The sequence below is a fragment of the Pieris rapae genome, chromosome 15 (genome assembly GCF_905147795.1).
Source record: "Pieris rapae chromosome 15, ilPieRapa1.1, whole genome shotgun sequence".
NCBI classification, from domain to species: Eukaryota; Metazoa; Arthropoda; class Insecta; order Lepidoptera; family Pieridae; genus Pieris; species Pieris rapae.
The window spans coordinates 5,299,170-5,325,754 of record NC_059523.1 but is presented as its reverse complement, the minus strand read 5'-3'; the positions used below and the strand labels follow the sequence as shown (position 1 = coordinate 5,325,754).

Here is a 26,585-nt window from a genome sequence, read left to right as displayed (position 1 = left end):
TTTTTTTTGTGATTATCTGGCAATTGCGACTTGCGCGATAAATAAATATTGTTCTATGTTGGTCCGAATTATTACGTTTAGCGATGCTTCTTAACGTAGACGTATAATACGGACAATGAAGGTATAGAGGTTACAGCAAATATAATAAATATATTGCAAGAGGGAGTCAAATATATGTACAAGTTACGGATTCATGATTAGGAGCAGCCAGCTGTATAATATTGTAGTCTTTGATAAGGACAAGAGGCAGTGTTGCAAAAGTTCCCGATTTTTCGGGAGATCTCCTGATTTCGGCTCTTCCCTCCCGATATAACGATTTCATGACCAAATCTCCCGAATTTCAGTTTTGCTTTTTTTTATTTTTTTTTTGTGGTAGCACTAAAATATATCTAGTAGCACTGAAGCGATTCAATGGGATTCCCCAAGACTTCTCGTACGTCCTTTCAATACCGCAGTATACTTAAAATATAATAGATCGAAGTGCTTTTGAAATAAGATTCATAATTGTTTGGTGAGTGTACGGGGGAAATTACCTTAAAATGAGATGGTCGAGTACGTGCTGAATGAACAAAGATGTTTGTTATTCACTTTATTGTTGTATAGTCAGTTTGCAAGTGTACAGTACAGATTTTATTGCATTACTTTCTATTGTTTCATCATCATATCTGTTCCTTCGTCTTCAAAATATTATCATTGCCCCACTCTTCTGCCAATGTAGAAAGAATTTTCTCTTCAATAAATCTAATGAAAACCAAAACTCGCAATAAATTATCCACAGAATCTATAGTAGGGTTTCTTCATACTAAACGTGTTGTAACAGAAGAATATCAAACATGTTTTAATTTTGATATTGAAAAGAAAATGTTCGAAAAAATTGCTTTAAAGAGATGGTATGCGGATGAGGATAACTAAACCTTATTAATATGAATATATCTTTATTGTTTAATAAAGTTATAAGAGCCTAAAGTGCATTTATTTTATTTTTTAAAACCTCCCGTTTTCTCCCGATTTTTGGCATAAGAATCTCCATTTTTTTGATTTTTGACTTTTGCAACACTGTCAGGAGGTACTATACTAGGTAGTCTAGCCACCGCTTTTGCGCTGTTGTAGGTGCGGTGCGGGGATCGTGAAAATGTCAAAGTTCACGATCTCCACTCCTGTTGGCTTATGCCTATTAAGCGTTGCTTTGTAGTGGAATAGCATTTTCTAATACAGTGTAGTAATTGTAGAAGTGCTTACTGAATACCTATCCTTTGTGTGTGATAGGTACTTAGTAGCCTGTAGAGTCGTGAGTCGTGACATTCGAACATTTTACACTTAAATGAATTCCTAATATGAACAGAGATTTGTGTTGTGAAAAATATAATATTTGTTAAAGTGTTTAATGAACAATATGTGAAATAGTACTAGGATTTAAAGGTCATGCTAGGTAAGTGTATTTACATTGAATATATTTGTCTTTCGATGCCTTTGCTAAAATTATTGATTCGTACCTGAATATTAGATTTATGCATGTAAATAATATCTTATATATAATGAAAACGGTAATAATCGTTCTGTTAACACAAATATTGAGGTAATTAAATTAAATTATAGTTAACAAATTAGTATACATCCTCCTCATGTATATCATGTATAATTTGATGTCATTTTTTTTAAATATTTTGGTATTGTTTCAGGTGCATAGGCAAATTTTTTTTAAGGCAGAATATTAAACGGAAAAATGCTTATTAAGGAATATAGAATACCTCTGCCTCTAACAGTTGAGGAGTATAGGATTGCCCAGCTTTATATGATAGCAAAAAAAAGCAGAGAAGAAAGTTCAGGAGAAGGTAGTGGTGTAGAAATTATTGTGAATGAGCCTTATGAGAATGGTCCTGGGGGCAAAGGACAGTATACACAGAAAATTTATCATGTTGGAAGTCACTTACCAGGGTGGTTTAAAAGCTTACTTCCAAAGTCTGTGCAAACAGTGTCAGAAGAAGCTTGGAATGCTTATCCATACACAAAGACAAAATATACTTGTCCATTTGTCGAAAAGTTCTCTCTTGAGATTGAGACTTATTATTTTGGAGACAATGGCCACCAAGAAAATGTTTTTAAATTAAGTGGCAGTGATTTAAAAAGTCGGATAGTGGATGTTATAGATGTTGTTAAAGATCAACTTTATGGATCTGATTATATAAAAGAAGAAGATCCAAAACTGTTTGTGTCACAAAAATGTAATAGAGGACCTCTTACCGAATCTTGGTTAGAAGATTATTGGAGGGAAGTTCAAGGTAAACCTCAACCTTTGCCTAATGGTAAATCACTTATGTGTGCCTATAAGCTTTGTAAAGTTGAGTTTCGTTATTGGGGAATGCAAACTAAGCTTGAAAAATTCATTCATGATGTAGCCCTTAGAAAAACAATGCTTAGAGCACACAGGCAAGTCTGGGCCTGGCAAGATGAGTGGCATGGTTTAACTATGGAAGATATTCGTGAAATTGAAAGACAGACACAGTTAGCATTAAAGATGAAGATGGCTGGGGAAACCAATGAAGAAGCAGATCAAATATCTGAAGACAACTCTAAATCCCTAGCAGCAACAATGAGTAGCTTGGAAAAGAATGAAGAATTAGCAACTCCCATACCTACGAAAAAAACCAATTCTGAAGTCCATGCCCAAATACATTTATCTCCTGAAGGCTCCCCTGCAACTGACCAAAAAAGTTCATCTAAATCTAACATCAGATCCTCATCTACAGGTTCTCTTAAAAACTTACAAACTCAGGTTGCAAATTGGAGAATGGAAACATTAGTTAGAGAATCCGAAACAGAAACAGGATCAGAAGAGGATGAATTCTATGATTGTGAAGGTTCCTTTAATAAATGGTCTTCATTGTGTTCACTTGATGAAGCAGATATTGATATATCTCCAACTCAAGGTGATCAGAGTCAAGAAGATAGCATTTTTAATCCTTCATTCTTAAAAAGAGTGACATCTGAAAGAGGCTCTCGCAGAATAGTAGCTTTACATAGTCACCCGAGTATAGATGGTTGTCCTGATACACCAGTGCATGGTTCATGCCCCACAACTGTCTTATTACTTGTTTTTCATGCTGGGAGTGTTCTTGATGCTAATATTGACATGACAGCAAGGAAATCTGATGTAACTACTTTTAAAGGAGCCTTTGAATCTGTAATGCGACAGCATTATCCTACACTGGTAGGACATATTGCAATTAAATTAGTTTCCTGTCCATCAATTTGTACGGAAGCATTAGGAGTATTGTCCACATTAAGCCCCTACAGCTTTGACTGTTCACCTTCAACAATAGAGACACCATCATTAACAAATGACTTAATACCTATTGGTGCAATACCATTAATAGCTACATCATCTCCAGAATATTCGGAACATGTTACTAAAACTATAGTTTCCGCGAATGCGGTTTACAATGAATTTATAAAGTCTGAAGATGGAAAAGGCTTTTCAGGACAAGTATGTATAGTTGGAGACAGCATGGGGTCATTGCTTGCCTATGATGCTTTATGTAGAAGTTTACAATACCAATCACGGCATGATAGTGAAACTAGTATATTGGATACTGAAATTTTGATTCCAAATGAGCCTACGGAGCACTATTTAAATAAGTCGCACCTTCAAGCGCCAACACCTAGGAGGAGATCATCGACTGCAAGTGATAATCAAACTAAACTAGAATTTGAAGTATCCGATTTGTTCACATTTGGAAGTCCTTTATCCCTTATATTAGCATCAAGAAAAATTTCTGACGATAAAACACGTGATATTACGAAGCCTCCCGTCCAGCAAGTATATAATTTATTCCATCCAACTGATCCTGTCGCGGCCAGACTGGAGCCTTTACTTTCTGCAAGATTTACGAATCTTCCTCCTATAAACGTGGCACGATATGCCAAGTATCCTCTAGGTAACGGCCAGCCGTATCATTTGATGGAGTTAATACAAAGTCACCCAACTTTATTTGGAGATCATTTGCAAATGCCTCCAACTCCAATTTTAAGAAGACTTTCAGAGGCATCAGTACAAAGTACCGTAAGCGGTCTAGCCGACAATATACCACTAATAACGATGAACGCACTTCAACAAAAGTGGTGGGGTTCGAAACGCCTTGATTATGCTTTGTACTGTCCTGAAGGCTTATCTAATTTCCCCACAAATGCTTTACCACATTTATTCCATGCCAGTTATTGGGAAAGCTCGGATGTCATAGCTTTCATATTGCGACAAGTAGGTCATTTCGATTTGGCTTTATATAGTCACAGCGAAGATAAAGATTCAATCCTGTTCAATCCAGGCCAAGATAAAGAAAAATGGATGAAGAAAAGAACGTCTGTAAAGTTAAAAAACGTTGCTGCAAATCATCGCGCAAATGATGTGATTGTTAAAGAAGGCTGCCCGCAAACGTTTACAGCTCGATTTATGTATGGTCCGTTAGATATGATTACACTAACGGGAGAGAAAGTTGATATTCATATGATGAAAGATCCACCAGGAGGCGAATGGAGCTTGTTGGAAACTGTTGTAACCGATAAAACTGGAAGAATCTCTTACACGTTAACTGAGAAACAAAGCGTTGGATGTGGCGTTTATCCATTTAGAGTTGTAGTTCGAGGTGATCACACGAGTTGCAATTTTCATCTCGCTGTTGTACCACCTCAGACGGAATGTGTGGTTTTTAGTATTGACGGATCTTTTACTGCCAGTGTTTCGGTGACGGGTAGAGATCCTAAGGTACGAGCGGGGGCAGTAGATGTCGTACGTTTCTGGCAAGACTTGGGATTTCTGATACTATACATTACCGGTCGTCCTGACATGCAACAGCGGAAGGTTGTTTCATGGTTAGCTGAGCACAACTTTCCGCATGGACTTGTATTCTTTTCGGACGGACTATCGACGGATCCATTGGGTCATAAAGCGGCCCACTTGAATAATCTCATCAATGAACACGGCGTCATTCTTCACGCTGCTTACGGTTCTGGGAAAGATATAAGTGTGTATTATAATTGTGGATTAACTCATAAGCAAATATATGCTATTGGAAGGATAAGTAAGAAATACACCAACTTAGCGACGCCTCTGAGTGAAGGTTATGCATCTCACTTGGCTGATTTGAAGCAACCTGGAGCTGTGAGAGCTGCCAGAGGCAATGCTCGATTGTTAGTTCCTCGTCGACTCCTTGCTACTGTAAGTACCGCGTCTGTGGTTAAAGCACGTCGTTAAATTTTTCTTATATTTCCGAGTTTTAATTATATAAATTATTATTTTACTAAGATATACAAAATATAATCAAATCTCATATGATTTTATAGAATTTAATTTTGAAAAACTTAATGCGAATAAGTATAAAAATATTCTATTTTTTCAATTAAAGTTGAACGTATTTGATATTAACCATTATACATATTTAGAATTATATAAAACTAATGTAAAAATTATATCTCTTGTCACACGTACCTTACTAATTTATTCTTATATACCTTAAATATAAATTATTCTGTAGGAAGTTGATGTACTAGGATAACTTTCAATTTTTATCTAAAAGTTGTTGCTGTAAAGTTTTTACTTATTGCTAAACTTTTAAGGCTGGAATCTCTTTATATCGTGGATATTCGACATGTATCTAGTCTTGCTAAGATTTTGTTATATTCTAATATATAATTTTGATCTGTCCTATTGTGAAATAATACTGACAAGTATACTTAAAAGAGTTACCTGTTCAGATATTACTAATTTAAAGATCTGTGTTGACGAGTCTCTCATTCCAATAATTTATATTTTTTTTCCTTGATCATTATTTTATTGGAGGTAACTGTACTGATGTGAATCAAACTTGTTCGCTATTTAAACAAAGTGGCGAAGAACATTTTATGTAAATAGATAAAATTTTGCTAAATATTGTTCCTGAATGTATTTCGTCTTAGTCACTAAAGGTCAAAAATTAAAAGCATTAGATGTTAAATCCTTGTTATACATTAAAATATTTATTCGAGTTAAGTTTAATGCAATGTTATAAATGTTTGCCTGGCTACGATTTCTGCAATACAGTTTACTATTTACGAGTATATTTTAAAATTCACAATTTGCTTGCTTAAAGGATATTGAATCTATATGTAGGTAGGTATAGTAGAGACTATATACTGTTTATGTGCTAAAACATTAAATACATACAAATTGTTGTTGAAATCGTAGGCTGTTAAACATATTCAAATTGGTGTTAAATTTAGGCTTATATAAAAAAATTCATGACATGTAGACTTATTTTAAACGGAAACAAATCTGATAACATATTTAAAAAAATCTAAATTATGTTGATATATTCACAAAAAAAGTATTTTGTGAAATACGCATAAAGTATTTTTATAAATGTGTTTAAAATACATACCAAAGTTGTAGAAGTGTCAAGACTTAAAGTATTTTGAAAGGCATAGTTTTGCATAAAGTTAGTAATTATTTACACAGATATTATTTACAGATGAGAGTTACTCCAGAATTCTCTATGATGGTTATTTTTAGTTTTAAATGTTGTGAATTTTGAACAAGTCTCTTAGCGGTTGAAACTCAAGAGTTTTACCGTACGCTTGCAGTATTTTAAGCTTATTTATTAATTTTCTAGTCTTTTAAATGGAGGACAAATAAGTATTTAAAGTATGCACTTCTCATGTGTATTTGGTAGCCATAGATTACAATAATTGAAAAAAAGTTTAATATTTCATTTTGTTTTAAACCTTCTGAAATGCCATTAACAATATTATATTCAAGTTTAAATTTTATATAATTTAATTAATATGACCTCGTTTACTAATTACATTCGTCAGTAAAATGACCTTTATTAAATTATTATATATATATATATATTATATGGTCGATGTTAAGATTAAAACACATGGCCATACCCAATGTGAGATGATTTCGTAATTTCAAAACAAGACGCTGAAAATAGAATCTACTTAAATCGGAGCAGATATCGTTTTCATCAACATTCATTGTTTATGACCTGACGCGATCGTCTAGCACATGTATTAAAAGAATTTAATATACGTAATTCACATTTTTAATTGTTCACGTTACAGTTTTTATCACTCACTGGCAGTAAAACATTGTAAGTAAAATGACGTTGCTACATAATTTAAACACCTGCTTTACGCCCACAGTGTTTATCTGAGCTTAACTTCAAAGCGGATAATCTTACTGAAACTGACTTGCATTAATAACTTAGTTTGCTTTGACATCTACAAATCACGATTCTATGGTTGTGTAATATCAAAAGTGGTGAAAATTTTACTTATATCCACTAATTCTCTCTCAAATGATACATACATAAATTGCTGTACGGGTTTAATAAAAACTGTTTTTTACATGTAAAATAATAAAAAGATGCTTGCACGTGATTGTCACCGGCATCTAATTGAGTTTTGTACTTGGAGATTTCTGTGTTCACCTCGTTTCCTACGGCTTCTTAGCCGAGGTCGTTTTATATACCTGTTATTGTTCTTGATATAAATGTGTGGGTAGTTACTCGGCTTTAAGATTAGATTCTAAACCTACTACTAATTTTCTATCTAGGTATTATGTGGTATTAGTTCACTTTTTTTATTGTTTAATAATTTTTGTATCACGATTTTTAATTTATGGAATGGTTTGGGGAAAGTTACATAGTATTTTGTCAAATTCAATCAAAGAAGTGGGTGTCGTAATATTTATTTTCCTTGCCGGTGTTTGGGAATTATTATAACAATTATTCACGATAATCGTTCAGTTTCAATAATGCAATCAAACAAAATACTGCGTAACGATAGAATTTGTAACAATACGGGTAAAGCGGTATTTTTAATAGTATTCATGTGTCATATATTTTTAGTTGCTTATAAAACACGAATTTAAATATTTTGTTAACATATTTTTTTATATTGTAAAAGTATTGACTGTCTCCTATGTCTAGGTACATTAGGTACATAATGTTAAGTAAAACGTTAACGTGTTTTGCTGTTAGTAAAATATTGTAGTTATCTTCCAAAAGTGCTGTGCTAGCTTGAATTCCTTTTATATTTATTAAAATATGTGTGGGTAAAATAAATTATTATTGTTGGCTCTATATTTTGGTTTTATTTTCTGTGTCCTAGCCCCGATTAGGATAAAATGCTGCTTAAACATGAAAAACATTTATTGGCTATTGTATAATATTGGTATACCGTACTACGTAAGTTAAAAATTATAATATCTACTTATTACTTAATAAATAATTTTTCCCTGTGTAATAGGAAGTCACTCACAAATATACCTTTTTCCAACTTATTTCTATGATAATAATGTTGATTAAACAAAAAAAATAAAATATTTGATATATTATCTATAATGTATGATTCGGTAAAACCCGCTTCTTACAACAATAATTTTTCGTTGCAGATTTGGAAGTCGGACACAAATATTTCTTTTGTTGCTACAAAAAATTCCTGTAATTAATTTATTGAAAGCCATATAAACTTTCTATCTTATAAAAATATTCATTTCATTTAGGTTAGCGTGATTAACTGACTAGGTAAGTAGGGCACTTACCTAATAGGAAATTTATGGGGAATGTTTCAATCCCCCGAGGCAGCAAGATTAAAACAGTTTTTGTAAAGATATTGCAAATACCTAAGCATAGTTCATTAGTATAGGTATTCGTAGTTATGAAAAAAGCGCTGAGTAAGTAAATAATTTATAAAGTGTATTAATATCCCATAGAAAGAGACATGTAGCTAATTCCCTTGCAGACAAAGGCCTCTTCAGTCTGACGTCAATTTTAGCAGCTAACATTACTTTCATGCTATCGGGTATTTATAGCTCAAAGGTATGCTTTTATACTTTTATAAGACGTGTGTGCACAATTTGCCTGCGACTTCGTTTGCGAACAAGCCCCTATCAATGTAGTATTTTATTAGAAAGTGAGTGCAACAAAAAATGAAAGAAAACGTGTTACGTTAGGTTTACTAAGACAATACAGACATATTGAAAAAGCAATTAATTAGCATTTATTCAAATCATTTATTCCCATTAGACCACCTAAAATGGCACTTTTGACCGTTAAATAAAATATAAAGATGATTCGGCAAGAAACTCCACACTGTAGAATTTACAATATTAGTTAATTAATGATATGTGAAGACAATGTACTCCGAGAATAAAACTACTATACAGGTCTGTTATTGTATTCTTAGTAAGTATACTTATTCCTGAAATTTACAAATATCGAAACCGTAGAATATTGTACATTAAAGAGTAAAAATTATAGAACAGTGTATGGGATTAAAATAAAATAATTACAGTTTGTAGTATGTACTATAAAGCAAAAAGTAACAAAAATATGTCAGCAACCAATTGATTTTGTCAATGGTTGATGTTGATGCTTGGAAAATGGAAATATGCAGCAGGAGCAGCATGTTTCCAAGCATTCTTATCTTGAATATAATCCTCTAATTTGTAATATGCTTAATAATTAATAATTTCGATATTTTACTTTTACTATGTCAAACGGTATTTTATTGTAACATTTAACACAGTACCCACGTAAATTATGATTGAATTTTGGCTAATCTGATAGATGGTTGTGAAGAGGAGCCAAATAATAAAAAAACCCAGAGTGTAGCAAAAATTCAGAATGATTAAATTTTATTAATTACTGATAAATTTTATCTATATTTCTTGTCATACTCTCCTCTTCAACTTGGCCTTGATGGGCGACTATTTCGTTTGTGTAGAGGGCATAAAATGTAAGTTCGGCCAACATCGGCGATGATTGTACGTAATCACCGTTGTGTAGGTACATCAAAGGAATTGCCTATAATGGCATGTTCGTCCCCACAATCCCGCGATACGTTGTCTCGGGTACAGTATAAACATGTTCTTTCAACTCATCTTAAATATGTACTTTAAAATTTACGTATCAGATTAAATTCTATAGATTTTGAAAAAAAAAATTTTGATTTTAAATATTTTTTCTATAGACGTTATATCACAACAGTAGACAGTCATTTAATGAATGTTCACGATTGTGGAGAGTTACCCGATAATAATGGCGATGATGGACGATCATTATATAGGTAGAAAAACAAGGTTTTGGATTCATCCACATTTATTATATTCCTCTTGACAATCGTCCCACAGCACATACACAACATTATAAATCATTTACTAGACAACACTACAAGATAAAACAGTTACATGCACGAAAATGCTAATTATCGCTAAAAATTTAAAAATATATCTCACTTCGTAAATTTAATACTATTTTCATTGTAAAGTATTTATCACATAACGGAACTGTGCTTTTCATAAAGGCTTTTTACATCACTATTGAGATGAGGCATTCGTAAAAATTGGTATAGAGTTCTATTGAGGCAAGAAATTTCTATACTTATGTACATTTTTGTCATGCGATTTAATATTTGGGATTATGAAATCTATACCAACTTCCAAGAAAGATATTCTAGTCATTTTCGTACAATTGGAGGCTTTTTCTTGAAAATTTATTCATTCATTATGACCCTGACAAATATTAGGTATATCATGGTTAGATTTATCAAACTTTTTAAAATCTGGGTAACATTCGCCACTGCAAAAATACATATATATACCCGCTTAGGTGAAAAGGATCATTTATAAATGACAACCAAAACTTTATAAAATCCGAATTAATTTGAAAAGATTCCTACGTCTAAATTAAACGTCAATTATATTTAAATAGTTTATACTAAAATAGTTTTGGCCTGCCATTAAAACAACCCTGCTTAAGAGTACAGCCTCATTTACATGACTTCATGAAGTGCGAAATCGTTTGTAATGTTTAAAGAACTTTATTTCTCATTACAAAACAGAAATATTTTATTTACATGAGAAACTTAATATTAATATGTATATATTATATACGAGCGAGATACACGTCGCCATTAGCCGTAACAATTTTAGTCAGCTATGTTCATTCTAACATGCATCTTCAATGCCTTTTTGAATTTGTCAAACACTCCAATATTGCGAATTTGAGATGGTAATTGGTTAAATAATTGCACACCCTCATACCTAATAGATTTCTTCAAATAATTTGTACGCGGCTTCGGTAAGATAAGCAAACTCGCTCGACGAGTATTGCGTGTCGTTGTGTGTTTGATTTTTTTAAACGACAAGCAACTATGGATAGAGTTATTTAAAATTTTGTAATTAGAAGTTATAATAGTGTATTTAGAAGTTTGTAATTCATTTTATGCTATTTTTTTTTTAATTTGTGCCAACTGGGCACAAGGTACTTCGCCAGTGTCGTGTAGATGAAGATAGTCCGCTATCTTATTACTTTTTAATGTATGCAATTGTTGAAGTGTCAAAATTCATTTATATATAATGGCAATACTAAGCATAACAAAGATTTTGAATGGACTTGTTTCCGGCGAATAAATGATTAAAATTTTCAAAGATTTTGGTTGATACGATTTAGCTTGGCGTTTTAATGTGATTCATGACGTAAAAGTGTAACATAAAATGTTTATAACATTTCCATTGGTTCACTGGCAGATTCTAGTAATTTAAGTATCTCTTACTTTATTTAATTTACTCACATAATCAGATTAAGGGCCTGTTTCACAATGTATGGATAAAGTGCCAAATAGCTATGCAACACATAAATTATTCGAAAGATAAAGTTCCAAATAAGATACTTCGAATTTCATGACGTATAGCGCTATCTGACAGTCGTGAAACGCAAAAATACTATTAGCCCAGTCATATTAGGGGTTTCACCTCGGAATGAAAGATAATAAGCTGCAAATTGGTATGAACCTTTGTTTTGTCATTCTAAATGTTGTCTCAAAAGTCACAATCGTTATCGTGTCCGCGTCTCAAGATATTCAAGGTCAAAGGTCACAAAAATCGGTTTTTCGCGAATATCTGGCTTCCTATCGGTTAAATGAGATTTGCATTTATTATAAAAGTTGTAGGCTATAAAATTCCCTACAACTTTTGTTTAAACTTTTTTTTCATACGACCAACCGTTTTGAAGGTAGAGCGCGAAGTGCACATCGTACAGTCATATACGGCCTAATGCAAGGTCAAGCGTGAGTTATGGTTATCAGTACGTTATAAAGTCAATTATTTACAATAATTATAATTATTAAACAATGCCTATTATTTATGTTCTAACTATTAATTATTTATATTTAATTAAAGTAAGTAACTTGATTATTTATATATAATTATTCATATTTAACTATTTAAGTATAAAATATTATTAATTCTGGATTATATATTTTAGTTTTATCCTAAGTTAAAATGATAGTAAGAGTATATATTTTACACATATTTTTATTTATTATTAAATACGGCATAATATACATTTATCAAAATTTGAGTTCAAATATCAAAAGTATCTTTGTTGATTTTAATTGTAATGAAATTGGAAATGGAAGCTAATTATCTTCTTCTTCTTCGTCTTCTTCTTCTTCTTGTCGCTCAAAAATGTTCGATTCATTGTCATCATCCTCATTATCTGTCATGTTCATCTCCAAACCTTCCAGAATATCGGGATCATATGTATTTTCTTCATCGGGGTTACTTGGATACAGTGAAGCGTTGAGGCAAGCTTGTCCGTTGCACTGGCCGCAAGCTAAAGAACATTGTAGCCCTGATTTTCTGCATCCACAGCGGGAACCACAACCATTTTTGCAATTGCAAAATATTACGTTTAGTAGTTCGGCTGGTGCTGGAGGTAATAACGTTCGTATGGGCTCCAGGATTTCATTTTCAAGCATCCAGCCCCATTCTTGAGGTTCTAAGTCCTTCCCTAACCACGTTTGAATCTGGTAGTAGACACGTTTTATGTGTTGATGAGCTGCTACACTTATTGGTGGAAGTGTTGACAGTTGTACAGGTTTATGTCTGTACGATGTGCACTTCGCGCTCTACCTTCAAAACGGTTGGTCGTATGAAAAAAAAGTTTAAACAAAAGTTGTAGGGAATTTTATAGCCTACAACTTTTATAATAAATGCAAATCTCATTTAACCGATAGGAAGCCAGATATTCGCGAAAAACCGATTTTTGTGACCTTTGACCTTGAATATCTTGAGACGCGGACACGATAACGATTGTGACTTTTGAGACAACATTTAGAATGACAAAACAAAGGTTCATACCAATTTGCAGCTTATTATCTTTCATTCCGAGGTTGACCCCTTTTCTTACCTAATATGACTGGGCTATATTTATCATACCAATAAGTAACAAATAGCTTATTTGGAACTTATCCGGACATTGTGAAACAGGCCCTAAGACTGGACCATCTGTTATGTCAGTATTGCCAATATATAAAACAATTGCATAATGACACTTCAACAGTTTATATGTTTATGTACGATTAATACAATATTATGTAGATTTTTCACATGTACCTACTACGTTTTGACTCATGTGTTTTATGATATCTGTAGGTAACATTTGTATCTGTATTAATAAATTAACGTTATATAAGTATTTCAGTCATGAAAATATCATAACGTTTTTTTGTAGCAGAAAACTTCAGACAATGAGGCTTTAAGATAGCGATGTTTAACTTTGAACTAACACTGATCAAATGGCTGACCATTTACGATTTCGACTTGCGAGAGTTAGTATAAAGAGATCCTCTTGTACTTTACAATTCTAATATATATAGAAGTAAAATAGATAATTTAGCTAAATTTAATAATAATAGTTTATATTAACTTTGAGTGTTTGAGTGAGTGTGAGTTTGACACTATTCTGAGAATGTGAAATTTATTTGACATTTATATGATGTATTTTGGTTTTTCAGTTATTGAACTTGTTTGGGACCGGGGTGTGGTCAAATAAAATATAGCAAACAAAGAGTCGAAACATGCTCTCAACAGTGCCGGAAAAAATATTACAAATTTAGAGTATTATGTAGCAAATATGCAAGATGTAGCAAAATCGGTTAATATATACATATATATATATATATATATAAATGTCAAATTTTAGGACACCAATCATCATAACATCATAAATCAAATCGGCCTTATTGTAAAGAATGGACTAAATATAGGTTGGTGGTTTTGGATATCAAAATTGTTACCACGTAACAAAAACGATTTTATATTAAGTCCGCGTTTTAGCTGAGTTTTTTTTGTTTGTTTTAACTTTGACAAATTTACTATTTAATTCAAAAAAATTCAGTTTTGTAAGAGAAAAGTTTTTTAAGAAAAAAAGAAGTAACAATGACAATAAAACCCGTTTAATTCGATTTTCCGATCGGATTAATCGGAATTGTATTAGATGAATCGTTTAAGATAAATAATTCTTATCTTCTTACACAAACTGATAATAGAAAACAAGAAATTATGTGATATTTGGACTCTGTGTAAAATCTAAGTTTCATAGAGAAAAGAATGACAGATCAAAAAATTCGATTCAAGTAACATTTTAAATATCGAATTCATAAATCAGTCTTATTTATTGTATCTGAAGAACTCGCTTTTTATCTCATGACAGAAAGACTGACTTAAGGGGGTAAATTTCCCAATTTACTTCGTATTCACTAATATTCGAAAATCTACACAAACAGTTTAAAAATTAACCATAGATAATTGAAAAACAAACATCTTATAAGTATATATAAATAAAATGTGATGTTAATGTAGTGATTTTACTAAAACGTTGGCACGATTATTGTACAAAATAAATTAAAGCAAATTATAAAAATATAAGCGACCAAAGCCTTCAAATAGATTACATACATTGTTCAAAATCCGAGGAAAACCTCATTTTAAAAATTTATTAAAATCACTAATATAATTGCACATGTTTCTTTAAAGACATGTATTACTTATACTACATTTCAGGATTAATGAAAACTTATACAGTGTAGAGATACAAAGAAATAACGAAGGGCCACATTTCACTCCAACAAAATTGTATAGACATGGGCAAGTGAGCGATCATATCTAACACATTCGGAATAGTAAAATAGCAGGATTTTTCTCACGCCGAATTTAATTACTTAGTTCAGTATTTTATTCTAAGTTGTCGATTTTAAAGTATTTTTGTCTATCGATTTGTCTTCCACTGACATTTTTTCACCTATAACAGTAACAAATTGACTAGTATCAACCGATTTGATCAACTAAAGCTGCATTAGAAGTGAGCAGGTTCTATATCCTAAATCAATCGTAATAGTTACGCGTAGTTTATCTTTGTACGGCCGTTATAAAACGTGGACTAAACATACTGTTTGTTGTATATTTTTTCCAGCAATAAACAGATATAAAGACCAAACAAAAATTTGGATGTATTTCCTTGATAATTAATAATCAAAAAGTTTTTAACCGTAATTAAGTTTTATTTAAATAAAACTCGCCTAATTTACTTATCCTGGCCATAAATACACATACTGATACAATTAAAAATAAACCAAATATTACATTTGAATTTGGAATCTGTCATTTTTATATGATTATTCAGTGTGTTTTCTCATTTAAGCGCCAATACCTAAAACAATCCGTACGATTGGCAGTGAAGAATTTTCCCATGAAATAGTGCGTGCTTCTATTGATAACTGGCCTCAACGTTTAAAGGACTGTATCGCAGCCAATGGAGACCGCTTCGAATAAACTTTTTATATTATAAATTGTTTTTTATTTATGTATTAAACTAAACACACTGTAAAAGTAACAATAGAAAAAATATTTCTTTGTTTCAGTATTTAGGACAATGCTAGATATAGTCCACGTTTTATATATACTTTTAGGTAATAAATTATCAGGTGTACATATAAATTAGCTAATAAGAGTTTAAACTAAGACTATAATCTTAAATATACGAAAGCTTCAGAACCATTTCAAGTATGGTCAGAATAGAAATTTCATACAGATTTTTTTTGCAAATTTTTTCTGTAATTTGTTAAAAAAATATTTTCTAGGAATGTCTGTTACGTTAACATACGGTTTTCCCGTGCGGTTAATTGCAAAAAAATATAATGCAATATTAACAAGACTGGATAATTGTCAAATTCGTCATGGGAAAAACCGCCATTGCCTTTATGTGCTATAAGTTTATTTTGGCACATTGGTATCGGAACGATCTTAACGGCTATACAATGACAACTGCATATGTTTTGACCTAAAATCTGCGGATACAACCCGCTGTCACCGTGACAGACGTAATTAACGTACCATCTAAGGACGTTGCTATGAGAACGCGACGCCATTTTTGTGCGGGCGTGTGAATATGACCTCTTCATCATCAGCATTGATGCTTTCGGCAGCTGTTAATGCTACCGTATCGCTATGTACCACGTGAGGTGATTCACTGAACTCGTCCAATTCTTCAATGCCCGCTGGAAGTAAATTTATTTTTATTAGTATATTTTTAAGGAGAGAGGGGTAATACATAGCAAGTACTAAATACTGTCAATAAAAAAATATGTATTGTTTCAATAGAAATTTAAAATTTACAACCTGTTGATTGAAGTTAATGGTCTATACCTTTATATATGTATATATATATATATTTAATACTGTATGTCACTGAACTGCTATTAAACGGCTGGACCGATTTAAATTAATGTTTTTGTAAGCGTTTGGTTGGTTTAAATTTACAACTCGGCCCGGCAGACGGCGCCGCAGTTGGTATCTAGGTTATTTATCTATACAGCAAATAAATAGCTGGTACATACATATATAAATCTTCTGTACATGTGTTCGTAAATTCCTTAACGACCGGACAGTTTTTGATGATATTTTTTGTGTGTTCATGTGGAGTCGAGAATGATTTACATTATTTGAATTTTTTTTATGTAAGAGGTGTGATTGTTCCGCCGGAGGATGATTAAGCAATCTATTAATAATACAATACTTTATTTAACTTATAAAAAAGTATGAATGCAATATTTTTTTTGTTCGGTAAAAAAACCCATTAATTAATTTTTTGTTAAATTTAGAAATAAGTTCATGTTTAAAACTAGATATCACTTTACTTTCAAGAAGCATTTTTGTTTTAATTCAATATATTAAATCGGAACTTATTTTAACTGATTAATAAATAGGTCTAATATTCATGTTAAACTACGACTTTTACTTTTACAAGTACGTTATGACAAGTACGACTCATGTCAAAAACATATTGGATTTGACTTACAGTCGTCACTCTCGACTTTGGACTCTATGAATACCCATAGATTCAGAAACAAGACTTCGGGCGAATTATCACTAGCATTTGTCAAAATCGAATATATACGAACTCTTTCGATGTTGACGATATTTTCTTTTTTTAAATCCACCACTTTCTTACCCGTATAATCAGGAGGCGCCAATAATAAGTACTGCTCTGACCGCGTCGGCCATAGAAGGTGTGCCATCACGCAAAACGCAAGGCAATCAGCTGAATATGTTATACCTATAAGAATTAAATAACATTCAAATATTTAGTCGTATATTTACAAAAAACTTATATCTTCAGAAAAATAAAACTAATAAACTACTATTAAGTGTGTAATCAAAAACTTAAAAAAAATTTACTACATTTGCCTTTTTTTATCGAACGGTCCGTTTGCCGGGCAGGAGGCTCACTTGATGGTAAGTGATACCGCCCCCCATGGACATGTACTTTCCATAATTGCGAAATAAAATCAGATTTATCAAATGTCGCACCAGTGCTATGTAGGACGAGCTGTGTGTAAGTATTTCCAATCCAATACTATTTTTGATCTTTAAAGAAAAAAGCGAGCTTTCTGGCAGCGTAAGTTTATGGGCATCACTAAACATCTCGGTCCTGTGGCCTGTTAGACAGGGGTCTAATAGGCCACATACCATAAACCATAGATCAGTGTTGGCCTAGTGGCTTCAGCGTGCGACTCTCATACCTGAGGTCGTAGGTTCGATCCCGGCTGTGCACCAATGGACTATCTTTCTATGTGCGCATTTAACATTTTCCCGAACGGTGAAGGAAAACATCGTCAGGCACTGGGGGCTGATCACCTACCTGCCTATTAGATTAAAAACTGATCATGAAACAGATTCAGAAATCTGAGGCCAAGACCTAATGAAGTTGTAGCGCGACTGATTTATTTTTTAATTATAAACCATAGAACTTTTACTCACCTAATATAAATTTGAACCGCCACAATGGGCTTATTTGCAGCGCAATAAGCGCTATTATCGGCAAATACACGAACCAAACAAGACTCGAAGCGCCGAAGTGCAATAGAAAATTCAGTTTCGGCATATTGTGTTCATACATCATAGTATTACGTAGCTCTAACACGAACCAAACCATGATCGCAACTCGCAATGTTAGCACGAGCCATCCAGGCCACGTTTGGTATTCATCGATTTCTTCTACTATATCCACTTCCGTCTGCAATATTCAATGCAATTTGGATATTGGAAGTGAAATAATGATAATAAGGCTAATTGTTAAAAATATTGTGCCGCCGTATGTGAGGAAACAAAAACAAAAATCAAACGATCTAAATATTTTTAAGTGATGTGTCAAAAAAATTAAATTGCATCCCTGACAGAAAGCTAACTTTATCGAGAGAGTTTGGAGAGGATAAAGCGCTAGTCTAGAGCCTCCACCCTAGTGCTATGAAATTTTGAAAAGTTGTATTGTACATTTAATAATATTCTTTTTATGTTTAGTTTAAAGATATGTATAATCTTTATAGCTATAGTAATTTTAATATCTAAACTCGAATTTCCACTTTAAAATTGTTGATAATACAACTATCTTATCTGTTTGAACTTCATATTAAGGCTACATGACAAACAAAATTATTTTTTACAGGACTATTGTACAAGAGATTTTCGTCACAATAGAACCAGACGCCGTGGCAATGTGGTTATTTCCATTTAATTTTTAAGTATAAGATGTTAATTTTACTTCTTTAAAGGTATAAGGACTAATAATCCACAGATTATGCACTTTTCTTTCTTCATTATATGTTAGACATAGGTAAATCTATCAACAAGTTAAGTAAGTACTTAACTTGATACATAGTAGTTGAGTAGTATTTTGTAAATTTGTATTCCACAAAGATGTAAAATGTGTAGCAGTTCTAAAGACAAAATTAAATATATTTAATAATTAAATGATTCTGCTAGTCTATTGGAACCTCCATACTTGCGCATAAAAATTGTAAAAAAAAATACTTACTTAAACTACATATTTTTTTGTAAAGAATAATATAATTTCGACAATCTACAAATGAATGCTAATTCTTACCGTATTCCAAACATAGAGAAGAACATGAACAATTCCATATACCATCCAAACACCAAAAACTAATGGTTTATGTGTTAGTTCAAGCCTCGTCACCGCCCAGCCTTTTGCCAATAGAAGTAATAGAAGCATAAAAAGTGTCTGAAAAATTTGATAAATCTTGCGTTTCAATGTGTTGTACCTTTTCAAATACATTAAGAGGTTTTGTCAATTTAAAATTTACCGTTGAATATATAAGTAATATACTGAATTTTATTGTTTTGAGAAAGTTATTGTAACTCTAATTGATCTCATCTCAAGAAACTATTTTGAACATCTTTAAAAACTCATAGACAAGACCTTGTATCAATATCTTTATTTTTTAGTTTTAGTGCGACTTACCCTGCTCATAATATCAAATATATCACCAGCTACATCCAAGCCAGGGAATCCAACACCATCAGCAGCAAACTTCATGGTATGAAGCACATTGAAGCAAAGGGCTATAAACTCTAACATCAAACTTGATGTGAATAGCTTGGTTACTGGGTGCCTCTGAATTCTAAAATTGTGGTAATACTGATAATATTGGCAATTTAAGTTTTAACTGGTCTAACCTGCTAAATAAATAGAATATTTTATGATCTTTGTTATTTCAAATTTTAAGAAAATAAATATGTTAAAATCAGGACTGATTCTTAAAAGAAACCTTATACTATGTATCATACAGAAAAATTAGAAGTACATATTGTCAATCATGTCATCAATCACATAGTGTACCTAGTAAGTAGTAACCCTGGCAGACACAATTTGATGTTTATTGTTATTTTTTAAACAAATAATTTATGTGCCATCAAAATACACCTTTATATTTTTTTAAACTTTGTGATCACTATATATTGATAGGTTGTATACACAATATGGCAATAAACTCAAAATTCTAAAGAATTTAGAAATCACAGAATTGAAAGTTACCTGACAGCATATATCTGCACTGGCACCAATATAATATAGCATAACCAGAAAAGTAGGTACAATTCCAAAGTGTTCTTTCTATCAAAAGAAAATTGGTATAACATAGAATTATACAAAGACAGATTTGGACTTCCATTAACAAGCCAAAAGTCATATTGTATTAATTGTGGTATCTCTGTTAGTGTTTTGTTGTCTGCTGTTGGTGCCCCTGAATAGTGATGCCATGAACAACTCTCTTCATCGAGGTAACATGATACCATCGAGACATACCAAAACCTAAAAAGATTTAATATTTAACCACAAGGTGAAAATTTTAGATTAATATATGAGAGTAATTTATTTATAAAATATTTAAATGCTATCGCTTTAATAAATTGTTAGTTACCTTGGTTGTCCACTATTTTGAATGACATATGTGAATTGGTTATATTTTATTACATTCCATGGCATGTCCTCATCAACACACAGCTGATTTTTTGGACAGGGAATCCTTCGAAACAAGTCCTGCCCATAGGCGTTGCACTTTGGATGATAAGCTGATGCATTTAAATTTTGAAACATAGTTTGACATGCTGTTTCCTTGTCAATGATATCACGGCTATTATAATAGTGAATGAAATGCTTTCTATCTAGAACTGCAAACGTAATAGGATACTTAAAATGATTCCTAGATGTTATGTTTCCAAATATATAACCATATGTTTCCTTCTGATTGTGTATTTCGGTTTTCTGAAACCCAAACTTCACTAGAAACTTGAAGAATTCATCAGTAGAAAAATCTCCTTTAATATGCGTTGAATACACTCCATGGTTTATGGTGATAAATAATAAAATAAAAAGTCGTAGCTTCATTTTGAAATAATTTTAATCGATCCTATGTTAGAAGTCCGCCGATACTATTTCCTTCATTTTATTTAAAAACACTTCTCAAATTTAGATAATTTACCGATCTATTCACATTAATAAATATATATTAAGAATTTCGTATTACTAATTACAATTCACAATATTGAATAAAAAATTAAACTACCTTCCCATTTCCCAATATTAATGAAACCAAAATCCAAATATTATTTCAGCAGTCGTCTGTCGGTTGTCATTAATCATGCCGTCATTTGTCAACGTAACGTCAATACAGCATATACATATAAAGAAAACACAAATAGCTAATGTGCTGGTTTCAGGCCCAGCTAAGCTCGCCAAAACAGTCCGTGCTGAGCTGTAAAGGCCAGTCCAACAGCGAGATTCCTTTAAAAAAAAACGAATGTGCTGGAAGCTTGGTACATCACAATGCATTTTAAAAACTTATGACGTTATTAAATAAAATCTTATTTACCTTTAAATTTAAAATAATAATTATTATTATTGATGCTGGGTTACTTCTTTCAATTCAATTTGTATATTAAATAATATTAACCAAAATTATTGTGACTGTGTGTGTGAGAATAGAGTAATAAATCTAAACTAATAAATAAAGAATCAAGAAAGTAGGTATCTAAAAGCATTTAAGTCACCAAATTTGGAACAAACTGTCACCAAGGCCGGTAGCATCGTAGATGCTGCAAGAGATCCTACAAATAGGTTTTAATGAAAAAAATGTCTCTACTTAGTTTTTAATTCCGAAACGTTACTACAGTTTAGGTATGTACTGTAATGTAATAAAAAATATACCGTACGATACATAAGTACTAATTTAATTACAAAAGATTACCCTTAGAAAAAGGTTTTAATTATCAATTAATCACAAATGATTCTCAATTCTATATCTCTTTAACGATGTGCCAACGGTATAGAATATTGGTTAAACTGGGCGCTTAGTCAAGATTCAAGAAGGTGCTTAGCTGTTTAAAAATTTGTCGACATCTTCGTCATCTTCACTTTCCACTTATACAAAGCTACTGCTAAATCAGGCCGAAGTCCGTTGGCATATTATTTTAAATCTATATTTTATATGGATATTAAATTAGTGATATATATAGAGACGATATTTTTATTTCTTAAAAATGATATTATTTTTATATTTTGATTAAATCTAATAGATTAATTTGTATGTTAGTTTTTAAATCATAATGTGTTAAGAAAAGGTGAGTTAGTGGTTAGTTGTTGGTTATAATATTAATATTATTTGTAATAATAAAACCGTGTCTTCAGAACATGAAACTGGGATAAAAGTCTTTCAAAACTTGAATTAAATTCATATTATGTGTTTTTATCGTATTATTAATTACTGTTAAGATAGAAATATATAGTGAAATAAATAAATATTTTTTTTAGATCAGGGGGAAAACGGGCAGGAGGTTCACTTGATGTTAAGTGATACCTTGGCCCATGGTACAATTTAATTTAATTTCCATACATTACTAATTTTTCTGTGGCTACCCATTACCATCGAACTGTTTTCCAAATGACTTAAAGGTCTATGTTACCAGGTCATAAAATTATTTTTAAAAAGTTGTATTCTGTGGCTTTCAGCTTTGAACACTGAAAATTGAAATTAGTTCAATGGAGAAGTGAGAATAGAGATGATAGCCGATTAGTATTAAAATGTACTTATAGTGTTTTTAATTTCCAGTGTTAAGACACCATATCCAAATATATTTATTTCGATGTCATCTGTTCTATAGAACATTAACTTGGACGCGGCTCCGTTAGGATGGCCATTCGTATTCTATTCAATGCTTGCGCTTGTCAGCCATAAGTTTGGCTGTACCTATTTCCTTTGTGATATTTTTTCAACAAATCGAAAGTGTTGTGACTAGTTGTCTTCTAGTGATATTCTTACTTGTTTATAGTCTTCCTTGGGCTGCATGGTCCAATTAAGTGATCCATTATTATGATTTTATTTCATTGTAACCTCAATAGGGCGGAAGTTGCTAGACCCGCTGTTGTCAAAGATTATTCTTGAATGAGACTTGTGAGCTTATTATCTGAATATTTTTAGATTTACTCTTACTTTTATTTAAGCTATTATACAAGAATGGTGGAAATCGGTGCACCACAGCAATCCGCAGAAGATAGTTTAGAAAATGCAGAATGGTACTGGGGTGATATTACTCGGTATGTATTTGAATTTTGTTTCACGTAGAACTTAATGTAAAGTTTAATTACGTGTACCACGTTATTCGTCTTTTTAATTCTTTTCAGGAATATTTTAATACACACATTCTCCTGTTTTTCATATCACTAATAAATTATAAAAATTACTAATAATTAAGTAACTATTTAATAATGTCATGTAACATTAATGTATCTACATTCTAAATATTAGAAAACCATCTTACAGTATCTTGGCATATAACAGTATCTTTAATATGTATGATGTAAGAATTAAGAAATTAGTATATTATATATTTAGGGAATAAGATATTTCACAATATTGAATTTTCATCTCAATCAATTGCTTGAGTAGTATATTACTTATCTCACTAAAATTTATTTACTTATTTTCAGTGATGATGCTAATGAAAAACTTAGAGATAGTTGTGATGGTACCTTCCTAGTCCGTAATGCCTCCAACAAAGATGGTGGTTACACTCTAACAGTGAGAAAAGGTGGTACAAATAAATTGATCAAGATATACAATCAAGATGGCCGCTATGGTTTCTGTGAACCCTATGAATTTAATTCTGTTGTTGACCTTGTACGATTCTATAGAGAATACTCATTGGCACACTGCAACAGTAGCCTTGACATTAAGCTTATGTATCCTCTTTCAAGGCACCAAGAAAATGAAGGTGGTGAAAACATAAACGATGATACTCTAGAACTAAGTTACAAGGACATTCACAAAAAATTTGTCCTTCGAACTAGAGATTATAACGAGAGATCTGAAAAATATCTACGCCTTAGAGAAGAAGTGAAATTTAAAAGACAGACTTTAGATGCTTTTAAGGAAACAGTAAAAGTATGTGAAGAACATTTGAAATTACAAGAAAAAATGCAAGCTGAGGCACAACCACATGAAAAAAATGATCTAATTGAAAATAATAGACAGCTGATTTCAAGGGTAAATAGTTTAAAACAAGCTAGATGTCAACACCACAATATCCTGAGGGAAACTGTTGAATCTAATTTGCTTCTTGAAAGAGAAATTACTAAGTTAAAATCAGAAGTCATAAATCTGTACAAAATTAAAGATAGATACAAAGTGTAAGTATTAGTGCTATTATATGCCAATAAGCAAAGATTTCATTCTTTATGTTAATATATTATATAAATTGTTCTTTTCAATGAACAAAGTAGGATGATATTATATTTTACCATTTTGAATACTTCCTACATTTATAAAAAATGCCACATCATTATTCTAATTTCAGATGGCTTCAAAAGAGGGGTAAGACAGAAGAATATTTACAGGCATTGGAGGATGATAACATTCATAAACTAGAGGAGTTGTATGCACACCGCGAAAGTATTACATGGATGGTTGAAAACTGTACCCGAGATATGGCTACAAGACTTTTAGAAGGGAAACCCCAAGGGACATTTTTAATACGGCCTAACTCAACTGGTCAATTAGCATTATCTATAAGTTGTAATGGAATGGTGTATCATTGTATAATTTTCAAGACTGAACGTGGTTATGGCTTTGCAGAACCATACAATATCTACAAGTGAGTAGCTTTCATATTAATTGTAATAACATAAGCCACAGTGCTTTTTGAATTTTATGAATTCTATATCTTTCTAAAAGAGATTAAAAATACATAAATCAAAAATCTTGTTAAAATAATATTTAAGTGTATTTAACAATATTAAGATGTTTGTTTTTCAATTATAATAACTTAATAAAATTTACAGAACCCTAAATGAGCTAGTACTGCATTATGCTGTAAATTCATTGGAAGAGCACAATGACCAATTGAGAACAGAGTTGAAGTTCCCCATTAATGCTCATTTAGTGAAGAAACCTGACAAAAAAGTCCACGACACACAAGATTCACATTATCATGATAGTCACCAGGATAATCACTTAAGGAGTCACCAACATCGACAGTGGGATCAAAGACAAGTTCTTCCGTGAAACTGTGCAGTATGTTTTGGCTTGAGACAGATATAATAAATCTATGTCTTTGTAAGACATGATATTATGCCCTGACACAGTGCAGTCATTTTTAATGTATTATGGGCCGTTTAATTTATTTTATTTTGGTAAAAGATTAAAATTTAATCTAATACCAGAATCTATATTATTGTGATATGCTCATGTTATTGTAGCTTTACATTAATTGTAACTTTGAGTGTGAAATAAATTTGCAATAGCTACTACAAAAATAAGTAATAGTTTTAAATGCATGTTTTAACATGTTAATTTGTAGAAGCAGTGTACAAAGTAAATGTTTTAGCTTTTGGTGTACATTTCTGGGTTGGAGTGCCAATCATTATTATTATGGACTAACATTGCTGTAAAATTGATTCAGTAAAAATTTTATTAATTTGTGATAAAAGATTTTCTTATAAGAAGTTTGAAAAAGTATCAAATAAGTATTGTTTTAAACAATTCTTAGCCTTGAACCTTTAGATTATGTATTGATGATTCTGTGTTATATCTTGTATGTTGTGATTGCTTTAATATTTATATATATATATCATGTATATTTCCAACTTTGAACTAGAGCTCATACAATGGTTTTCACAATCAAAGTGGATTATCAGACTGATTCATAGAAGCCTACGTTTACTTTTGTCATATAAATTCATACATACCGACATTTATTCCATACTTTTCACAGCAGCAAGATTTTTTTCATTTATACATTGTTATTACTTGAGAACTTATTCTTATATTTCTGAATAAGAAAAAATGCCGCAGTGTCGTTGCACCAGTTGAATATTAATAATATAAAAACATTTAAGTTCCAATTTTATGGAGAAAACAAGTAATACATATTTAACATTCTTATAATAATTATTTTAATAGATTATTTAAGTGAGATTCTTGATGTTATTTTTATAATTATTAATAAGTACAATAATATATTTAAATATGGTATTAATATTTTATGTATATAGGGCTGAATGTTTAAAAATCTTTGTGGATCACTGCAGTAATTGCAAGTAATGATTGTGTAGTGTATGTATAATAAATGTGATCTCAAAAAATAAATTAAATGTAAAAGTTACAATAAGAAGTTTAAAATTTATTTTAAAATTAATTTTGAAAAAACCTTTTAATGATTGCCATTTTATAAATTCTTAGTATAAGTGTTAATAAACATTGCAAAAAATATAATTTTCTTTTATTTACCACTTCCATACCCTGAACATAATATCACTACATAATATAAAACAGTTGCTGTATCCCCTATAAATACTTAAATCTATAAAACTACGCAACGGATTTTAATGCGGTAATAGATAGAGTGATTG

General features: G+C 31.5%; 3 protein-coding genes across 3 annotated transcripts; 2 read left to right on the top strand and 1 right to left on the bottom strand.

The window, feature by feature from the left end:
• The first annotated feature begins 1,081 nt into the window (after positions 1-1,081).
• On the top strand, positions 1,082-8,120 carry LOC110992250 (protein retinal degeneration B). The gene is made up of 2 exons (XM_022257986.2): positions 1,082-1,429; positions 1,680-8,120. The coding sequence occupies exon 2, from the start codon at positions 1,724-1,726 to the stop codon at positions 5,246-5,248; it is 3,525 nt and encodes a 1,174-aa protein (XP_022113678.2). The 5' UTR covers positions 1,082-1,429; positions 1,680-1,723; the 3' UTR covers positions 5,249-8,120.
• Positions 8,121-16,214: 8,094 nt separating this feature from the next.
• LOC110992242 (integral membrane protein GPR180) lies at positions 16,215-21,305 on the bottom strand. The gene is made up of 7 exons (XM_022257966.2): positions 20,602-21,305; positions 20,217-20,492; positions 19,644-19,803; positions 19,266-19,403; positions 18,143-18,398; positions 17,334-17,438; positions 16,215-16,380 (listed from the first exon to the last, which is right to left on the bottom strand). The coding sequence occupies exons 1-7, from the start codon at positions 21,066-21,068 to the stop codon at positions 16,232-16,234; spliced, it is 1,551 nt and encodes a 516-aa protein (XP_022113658.1). The 5' UTR covers positions 21,069-21,305; the 3' UTR covers positions 16,215-16,231.
• A 1,379-nt stretch (positions 21,306-22,684) lies between these two features.
• LOC110992252 (phosphatidylinositol 3-kinase regulatory subunit gamma) lies at positions 22,685-26,413 on the top strand. Its single transcript, XM_022257988.2, has 4 exons — positions 22,685-23,273; positions 23,667-24,365; positions 24,533-24,829; positions 25,017-26,413. The coding sequence occupies exons 1-4, from the start codon at positions 23,194-23,196 to the stop codon at positions 25,237-25,239; spliced, it is 1,299 nt and encodes a 432-aa protein (XP_022113680.1). The 5' UTR covers positions 22,685-23,193; the 3' UTR covers positions 25,240-26,413.
• The last annotated feature ends 172 nt before the right edge of the window (positions 26,414-26,585 follow it).

What these genes read in the sequence shown, in the direction of transcription:
- LOC110992242 (XM_022257966.2), bottom strand. Translation starts at nt 21,068, where the DNA reads ATGAAGCTACGACTTTTTATTTTATTATTTATCACCATAAACCATGGA. An exon ending in CAAAATAGTGGACAACCAAG is followed by an intron (nt 20,493 to 20,601) that starts GTAACTAACAAT and finishes AAATCTTTTTAG; the next exon opens with GTTTTGGTATGTCTCGATGG. An exon ending in GGCGCCTCCTGATTATACGG is followed by an intron (nt 16,381 to 17,333) that starts GTAAGAAAGTGG and finishes ATTTACTTCCAG; the next exon opens with CGGGCATTGAAGAATTGGAC.
- LOC110992250 (XM_022257986.2), top strand. Translation starts at nt 1,724, where the DNA reads ATGCTTATTAAGGAATATAGAATACCTCTGCCTCTAACAGTTGAGGAG.
- LOC110992252 (XM_022257988.2), top strand. Translation starts at nt 23,194, where the DNA reads ATGGTGGAAATCGGTGCACCACAGCAATCCGCAGAAGATAGTTTAGAA. An exon ending in ATTAAAGATAGATACAAAGT is followed by an intron (nt 24,366 to 24,532) that starts GTAAGTATTAGT and finishes TTCTAATTTCAG; the next exon opens with ATGGCTTCAAAAGAGGGGTA. An exon ending in GAACCATACAATATCTACAA is followed by an intron (nt 24,830 to 25,016) that starts GTGAGTAGCTTT and finishes TAAAATTTACAG; the next exon opens with AACCCTAAATGAGCTAGTAC.